Consider the following 9,368-nt stretch of genomic DNA (forward strand, 5'->3'; position numbering starts at 1 on the left):
GGAAAGTAGATATAAAATCGTCCGCAAGAATCAGCTGTTGATTACGACTGTTCCGCGCCTGTCCTGTGTGTTTGCTTCTTTGTCCTTTGTTGTTTGCGCGGTTACACGATGCATTCCAATATTTTAAGTTCAGCAGGGCATGGCCAGTGATGAAACACTATATTTCTAGTCACTGGCTGCACAGGAAAACAAAAGTTACCTTATATTTTTGCAAGCAAACGTTCGCCTGCGCTAAGTGAAAGAGAGGGATAGAAGTGCCCCGTTTGCCAGGATTACGCCACGTATACCTGACAGACTTTGCGTTCAATGAGGAATGACGGCAGTCTTATGAATAGCAAGAAGAATTATTAATTATTTAGAATGTATAGAATACCTCGTGTATATCTGCAAGTATCAGCAAAAATTGGAGCGACTATTGTAGACATAGGTAGACAAACTTGTCAAAAAGAAATCGTGCGTAAGCGTGCGTGTGTGCACGCGTCTACCTTGAATGACGACTTGTTTCCCATATTTGGTTTTCTTATCATCCTCTATACATTTCTATTGGACTTGCAGTAATAATACCACAAACAGACGTTTAGAGGCGTCGGCTGCAGTCTGTGGTTAGTGCTCTGAGGTTACCTGTGCATACACGAGCACATCAAATCACTCTTATAAGTGTTGATGTAAAATTGAATATCTACTACATTCTTCATTGTTGGTGTCTTGAACTTTGCACAGAGTTCGGAAGTAACCCTACTCTCCTGCTACGCAGGTGTCCATCAACCCGGAATACAAGCTGGCTGAGATGAGCTACGATAACAACGCTGCTGTATGCGACCTCATCTACACGCAGACCTACGCTGCCGTCACAAACTGCACTCTTGGAAGGCCGTGAACTCGCAGCGACAACGAGAAGGCTCCTCGCCCCAAGAGGACGCGCATCTCAAGGAGCGTCGAGATAAACTGAAAAAACCCAATGTGCTCGTTCGGATTCCGCCCACTTACCGCATACGACCTATATGAACCGGCCATTGGTTGGTGCTGCACTCAAGGTTCAAGTCGCAGCAGTGGGACTTGCGACAATCTAGAAAAAGAAAGGACAAGTCGCGCCTGCGTGATTTCCTTTTTCCTTTTGGTAAAAAAAAAAGTTACGCCGGCATCAGTCGCAGGGTCAACACGACAGCATCCTCGTAACGACGAATGTGCTCGAGAGACCGTCTCGAGCTGCAAGCACACTCTGAGAAAAGGACTACAGTGCTGTAGCATACATCTAGGTGTTCTACGACGTTGGGTGGCTCTCATAGTTAGGTCCCTAAGTGTACATGTAACAGACGCAACACTAGGGACCTGCATGACGACATCGGGTGGCGTGGTCAGAACACCTTGAATCGAAGTTCGCAAAGACCTTTGCTTTTGCCATGGCGGTTGCGTCAAATTAATCCCGACAACCACGATGAGATGCTACCGAGAAATACTGAGTAAGTAAAATGAGCGCCGCAAAGGGACCGATAGTGACTGGCTGATGCTTAGGTACCGCAGGGGACCTGAACGTCTAATAAACGCGGAAAGATTATGAGATTGCTGTAGGCTTGCGGAGTCGCTGAGCAATTAGAAACAACCGCCCCCCCCCCCCCCCCCTCGCCGCCTTCCAGGCTGACTTGAAAACAAGCTCGGTTCAATACTCAGGTTTAGCAGGAGCTCATCACTAACGCAAAATACGCATTAGCACTCTCTGTCACAGCATCTCTGGTGGCGCCGGTGTGTTTTTGGCGGGATAATGTAGGCCGCTTTTCGGGGAGCTAGCCTTTGCGGCTGCCCAACCCCTCATCCCTTTGGTCTCTCTTTATTCTCTGTGCTAAGTTAAAATTGAAGTGACAATTTAATTACGTGAGCCGGTTTCAAGGGTCGCGTTAGGTTCATATGCGTTCAAGTGCGGCTGGAAATTGTCTGAGTGAGGTTATTTATAATAAGGTGTGATTCGCATTTCTTCGACAAAAGCAAACATCCACATACGCCGCGCCAGCAGTATAGGCGAACGGATGCTCGCCTTAACAACACCGCCACCGATGACGAGCAACTGGAAGCTGATATGCTGAGGTGCAGCGGACGCTGCATACCACCTGCTGGTGCAGTAATTGCACTGCCAAAGGAACTTGAGTGCTTTGTAATGTACGCTAACAGAATAAAAATAATCAGTATAAAAAAGACATCAAGCATGTAACACTTTTTCTTAGTGTAAGACCGACATATCAGCTAGCACACAAAGGAGCTGCAAGTCGGGCTACAGAACACAGCTACGAGAAAATCCATAGAAAAAGTGTAGCCAAAACAAACAGGAAACAAGAACAAAGAAACAAATAAACAAACAAGAACAAACAAGCAAATAAACAAAAAATAATGAATTGCAAGCCATGGCACAGCAGAGTGCATGATGCCCAGAATTTCTATATACAGGGTGTCCCACGGAACTTTAGCCAAAAGTTTAAAAATATGGGAATGCCACGTCGCTGGACAGAACCAAAGTTATAATCATATAACATAGTAGATAATCAGACACATAATCTTCTGCGAATTACTGTCATGGACAGAACAAGTTAAAAAAAATTCTGTTTAAATCTTCCTCGATCTGTTAGAGTTATTCAGAAATTTAGGCCTTCGCCGCCGCCCTGACTATTAACCAGCTTTATTTCGCACGCATTCGAACGCATCTGCATTACCTTTTGTGGCTGCTCGAGTAATCCAAACCTCAGTTCGCTTTCTTACATTGAAATAGAAGGCAATAAATGTCATTATCCACATAGCGTATCTTGAAATTACGGCTACCCGTCTAGGTGCGTTATATATAATGAATAGAGCGCTCTTAGTTGTCTACTGGTATGCACTAGTCTTACCAAGCCGCCCATATAATAAAAACAAAATGACATGGAACCTGAAATCTCTTCCATGAAGCAATTGTGATTTGAGGTCCGCACGCACTTCTCGTAGAATGTCAAATGTACCTAAGAACAAATTATAGCGCGCAAATAAATAAATTCCCGTTAACCAATTTTTTAAGCCTTAAAGGAGTGCAGACACCAAATTCTCGGATGACATTATTCTACTTGGTAATACACAGCGTCTAGGAAACCATGACAGCCCGTATATGTGGGACCATGTCCCAAGGAATTTAATACGACGCAAAAAATTTCCATTGCACATTTTCATATTTCAAGATTCCAGACAGCAGGGGTGGGTAACCTTTGTGTGGCGTAAATCAGTAGTACCCGACGTCATGGAGTCCACACAAATCACTGACAGGTTGAGGGCAACGACCTCACCCGTCGTCTGCTCGATTTCACAGTTGTGCCAAGGTTTATCGAAGCCGGAGCTACTTGCCTCTCCCGGTCGTGTCTCAGCAAACGCACGTGCCGCCGCTGTGAAGATGTCATGGCATGAGCGTAGGGAGAGAGAGATAGAGAGAGAGAGAGAGAGAGAAATTTATTTACAGAAAGGCAGAGAGGTCGGCCTGAGCTATAACTTGCTCTGGCCTGCTACTCTACACTGGGGAAGAGGGACGGGGAGGAAAAGGGCTGATGAAGGATGATGGTATAAGATAGAAATGCGTAAATACAAATTCACAGAGTTGTGGCCTCTCTAAAGCCGTGCGTCCAGCCCAGTGGCTTGGAGAAGAGCTATAGCGGCTCTTGTTACCAGGGCTGCGCTGTTTGCATTAGGCCAATGACCTATTTAAACGCAAAATATTTAACTCTCAAGAATGACGTTTTCATAATGGCTACTCTCAAGAGTCCCTTGAAACGAGGCACGTTTCATTTGCAGAGTTCCGAATTGAAACAAATTAGGTTTTAAGCATATGCTGTAATTCATACTTTGTGAAAGCTCTCCTTGTAAGCATTCAAACCGTATCATATACGGACAATTTAGTTTCCACAATTGGTGTCTAAACTCCTTTAAAAAACACACTGAACACTATATTTACGAGTGTCCTGCTTTAAGGGAATAAAAAAAAAAAAAGCTTTGTAACGTAGTTGCTACTCAATGGGAAATAGTAACTTTATTGAGTGAAACCCGTTAGATAGTGACGCTGAATCTATTTCGTTATAAAACAGTTCCAAGTGAGGTCAGACTATATGATCAGCCTCTCGTGAAGTGGCGTTGCCGATGACAGTGCAATGCTGTGACTGCTTGTAGAGATACGCGTCACGTCCGCCTCTTTAAATAGACATGCATTCACACATTTCGAATAAACTTTGCTTCAGTTTAGGCGGAATTTTCATAAGGACTGCACAGCAGTAATGTTGGCGTCTTGGTACTCGTCCATGTGACAACCAAGAAATATCGTCAGATTTTTTTGTGTGCAAATCTTTGCATAATTGGTGGGCAAGTACTTGCCTCTATAAAATAAAGTTAAAGCCATAAAAACTAATGTATCAGATTTGGCAACAAATCCATATATAACTACGGAGCACACTTTTCCCAATCAAGGACAGGTTGTTGGACAGCCGTTTCATGGCGTAGAGTTCATTCGTCCTACTTTAAGTTATCGGATCTAATAGCAGTATTTACGGGGCCTCATTAATTGAGCTGTCACACAGAGAAATTCTTTCATAATTGTCTTTCAAGAGAAAATACCGGGGTAAAATTTGGTTATATAAAGCTGTGCTGCCTACCTCGAAAGGACTTATGATCATCGAATCCCCTACGGTGTTCTCAGCAATTATCTATAAGGTAAGGCCTATTTTGATTCACTGGTCGCAGAAATGTTGCTAGCGCTCGTCACACTTAGCCTTACGGAAGAACGTGTTCCTTTAAATGGGCGCTTTTATTCTTTCTCGGACACTGTAATGCTGCAAGCAGTAAACTGCAATGAACGAAGTGCTGGAACACTCAGTGTATCATCATCTGCTTTATACACAGTTTTGCGAAACATTTATCTCTGCCCTGATGATGATATATGGAAAACACATCAAAGAACCCGTACAGGACGCCTATGAGCCCTCGCGTCGCTCTATCTCCGTTATATAATCTTAACGTAAAAATACTCGAAAATTACAATACGCAAATAGAGTGACACCTAAAATTGCCAACTTCAACATAGCCAATATTAGAAAAAAATGGATTTAAATTATGGGGTTTTACGTGCCAAAACCGCGATTTTCTTATGAGGCACGCTGTAGTGGGCAACTCCGGAATAATTTGACCACCAAGGGTTCACTCACCTACACCTAAATCTAAGTACACGGGTGTTTTCGCCTCCATCGAAATGCGGCTGCAGGGGCCGGGATTCGATCCCGTTACCTCGTGATTATGGCAGCCCAACACCATAGCCACTAAGCAACCACTGGGGGTAGAAAGAGAAAACGGAGGCCTTCTATGCAAAATTTGCTGTCAAAGCGCGTAAGCGTACAGTAACTTCCAGATGCGGCAGTTTTTTGTGCAATAATGAGATGGTTGCCGAGGCAACGCTTGCCTGTTTCAACGATTCTTCGTTCCTCCATTATCAACCTCACCCACTTATTGTGACTTCTAGCAAGAGCAGCCTCGTGACATCAGCTCAAAGAAACCTGTATTATTTACAATTCTCACGGTGAGAGACGAGAGGGTGACGTGATGTTAATGGTGTCATAGGCTGCAACTGAGATAACATATACACGTTACACATGAGTCAAGGTTACTTGGCTTCCTAAGATAATCAGAGAAGTTGTGTCATCGGTTAGGTAACTTCTATTCTGCTGTTTCTTCAAAACATGGTGCACAGTGCGTTGTTTTAAACCTTCTTGTGAACGATGATCTATCGACCTATCCTAAAACGGTTTTGTGGGTACGTGGATAGGTAGTCGGCGCACTACAGTTTGGCCTTTATTAAGATTATTCATATTCTAACCAACGTTCTGAACTCGCCTTCTTACTGTGCCACTGTTGGTTACGCCAGCAGTCTTTGTCTCCATGCTTTCCCGTGATGGCTGTTTATGTGTACGATGCGCGGATAAGTTAAAATTAAATTATGGGGTTTCTTTCGTGCCAAACCACGATCTGATTATGAGGCGCGCCGTAGTGAGTGACTTCCGGCATTCATCAAGAGTGCGATTGCAAGCATACAAAGCTCAATCTATACGTTTTTTCTCCGTAAAGAAAGAAATGAGTGAGAGAGATAAAACAAGAACGTGAGTACAAACTTGAGCGTACACACAGTGCCATTAAAAAAGCAAAACAAAGTACGTAGCCTATGACCACAAGCACACGTACATTTAGTGGCGTCACGAATACCAACACGTGCATTCGCTTTTGTCAAAGTCAATGAAAACAACCATGAATACTAACTTGCGCATCATAAAAAACAAAAAACTGGTAGGTAGTTTGTGACTAACCGACACGTGAACAGGTGCACCTTTAGTCGTGTGCACAAGGGAGGAAAGTCGATAGACGCAGCCAATGGAATGCAGGGGAGAGGGGTCACATGTTAACAAAGAGCAGGCGAGGGGTCGGAGCTGGCAGGAAAAGTTGCTGCAACTTATGTGCGACCACGAAGACGGTCAATACAACCACACCTGGTTATAGGACTGATTTGAACTATAGGACTATAGGACTGATTTGAACGAACTGTGTTCGATTGCATTCCTTGCAGAAGTGGTGTCCCTAGTGTTTGCGGGCAAGCTGTTTCTAATACAAAGTCAACGTGTGTAAGTATATATAAAATATAAATGAAAGAATATAGGAGAAGGTGCGGAAATAATGCGGAAATATAACTTCATAAACATGCCATATATTATTTGTTATATATAACCGTTAGGAAATGCATAAGCTAACCAGAAAAAATATTAAATGGTGCACCAAACATGTAACAAAATATCCCCTATTAGATGGGAAACATACATATACACATACACACACACGGAAGAAGTGCGGAACGGTAGACCTAGTTCTGTGGTTCTTCAAAGTTGTGCGACTTCTGCATATCAGGAGCTTCCTCGAAGACGTCATCTTCCGGAATGGAGGACGGAGGACCTCCGCGCCCTCATGGCAAGGCGAGTCCCGCGGCGGTAGCCCTGTCCGTGGGAAACCGCGACATCACCGACTATAGGCTTCCCGATTCATCTGACAGCTCAACAGCGGCAGAGATGGAATCGGACAGTGATTACACGCTAGTCCAATCGCGCCACTTGAAGCGCAAGCTTCGCCGGACGTCAGCAGGCAGTGATTCTACTCATAAAAGCAGATGTGACGAACGGGTCTTCTCCGTGGGCTACACCCCAACTACGGAAGGTACGAATATGAATTCGTTGAACAGACAATCGCTGACCAAATACTTCGATCGAATAGCCTCAGGACATGTGAGAGAGATCCGCATTAATGCTCGGAAGAACATTCTGACGGTGGACGTTAATTCTCAGGCAGTATTGGAGGCTTTGAAAGGCATTCAAGTGGTTGGTAACATACCAGTTCGCTCATTCCTAGCGTACGGCAAAGATACCTGCTCTGGTGTGATATCAGATGTGGACATTGACATAAAGGATGAAGACCTGCGATCTCTTTTATCGTCGACAGTGCGAATCCTCGACATCCACCGATTCGGCCGCTCCCGGTGCATCAAGTTGGTGTTCGAGTCAGACTCTTTGCCAGCATCGGTCAAAGTAGGTTATGTGAGGCACTCAGTGCGTCCATATGTACCACGACCGTTACAGTGTCACAAGTGCTTCAAACTGGGCCACGTGAGTGCGGTGTGTAAGAATCCTACGTCGTGCCGAAGATGTGGTGGTGCTCATCATGTAGACCCCTGTGAGACTGACGCCATGAAATGTGCAAATTGCTCCGGAGCCCATGAAGCGACATCCAAGGACTGCCCTAAAGTGGCAGAGGAGAGGCAAATCCTGAGAAAAATGGTGAGAGAGAACTCCACGCACAAGGAGGCTGCCGATTCCGTCCGCAAGAAAAGGCGCCGGTTGCGGCAAAGGCGTCGCCGCTCCCAGAGCAAGCCCGGAGGGAAAGAGGCACTTCCTTTGAGTACTTGGATGCAAAACGTGCCACAGAGAGTGCACGGCCTGGACACACAAGATGCGCCTCCCCCAGTACCACCGCGCCCGTCAAGGAATGAGGCGTCATCCTACGTGCGTCCAACCTCTTCGGCTATTGAGTGGCCTTCGCTACCACTAAGGGCTTCCGGAGGAGATACTCCTTCGGCTCACCCCAAGTGCCGGGAGGGTAATGAAAGGCTTGGAAATGAAAAGGTGATAGACATGCTCAAACAGCTAGTAAACACTATGCGTATATTACTCTCCGGAATGGCAACGCCAACTGCACTATCGGTCGTGAAGGCGTTAGATGATATGGAGCCGCTATTAGCGGCTCTAAAATAGGGGTGTTAATCATGGCTCTCACGATAAAACACTGGACATTGGAACAAAAGATGCATCATTCTGTTATAATGCAATGGAATGCTCGAGGTTTATGCGGCCGCATGTCTGACTTTAGGCAACGAGTCTTCAAATACCGCTTCCCAGTGATCGTGATATGCGAGCCAAATCTCACGTCGGAATTTCGCCTTTCCGGATACGTTAAGCTCTGGTCACGTGAAGATCGACACAAGAGCAAAGTGTTAATGTGTATACGCAGTGACATGACGTTTGTGCGGAACACGATCGCTCCACATGACAGCAATGAATATGTGTGTGTGACACTAAAACATAAACTACATGTGTTTTCGATCATCGGCGCCTACATACCTCCTAGACAAAGACTTGAGCTCTCTTATCTATCCACTGTATTACAATGTTCCCCAGGCCCTCATGTTGTTACTGGAGACTTCAACGCTCATCATCCTTACTGGGGAAGTGCCGCAATGAACTGTCGGGGTAGGCACTTGATGGACTTCATAGACACTGAAGGTCTGGCTGTCATCAACGATGGATCTCCAACTTACATCCGCGGCACTACCTACGGAAGTTGCTTAGACCTCACTATTGTATCTCAGAGCCTCCTGCCCTTAGTCAACTGGTGCTTGGACATAGAAACGCATGGGAGCGATCATATACCAACATATGTGCAGATGAAGTGGTTTGTGCAATCAACTGCATCTGCTGTACGCTGCAGTGATTGGTCCACATTCACTACATCTGTCGAAGAGTACTGTGGAGACATCACTTCACCATCTGATATAGAAGACATTATTGTATCATCAGTGCAGAAGACAACTAAGTTCATCAGTGCACCTACATCCAGAACGGCGATTGATATTGAATATGAACGGCTCCGAGCGATCCGTCGGAGAGCGGAAAGGAAGGTTAGGCGAACTCAATCGTCATTAGACCTTGCTTTATGTCGACGAGCTCAACGAAAAATACGGCGTCACCTTCAAAAAATGGGAAAACAACGTTGGAGGACCTTCTGTTCGT

The 9,368-nt window shown here is 45.2% G+C and overlaps 1 protein-coding gene across 1 annotated transcript in view; it reads left to right on the forward strand.

The window, feature by feature from the left end:
- The window catches only part of LOC126516467 (lysyl oxidase homolog 3-like), a 154,182-nt gene extending 151,995 nt beyond the window's left edge, over nucleotides 1–2,187 (forward strand). Inside the window, exon 9 of the mRNA XM_050166596.3 lies at nucleotides 755–2,187. Within this exon, the coding sequence (XP_050022553.1) occupies nucleotides 755–877 (123 nt within the window). The 3' untranslated portion in view covers nucleotides 878–2,187. The remainder of the gene's footprint in view (nucleotides 1–754) is intronic.
- The last annotated feature ends 7,181 nt before the right edge of the window (nucleotides 2,188–9,368 follow it).

This window comes from Dermacentor andersoni, chromosome 1 (assembly GCF_023375885.2).
Source record: "Dermacentor andersoni chromosome 1, qqDerAnde1_hic_scaffold, whole genome shotgun sequence".
NCBI lineage: Eukaryota > Metazoa > Arthropoda > Arachnida > Ixodida > Ixodidae > Dermacentor > Dermacentor andersoni.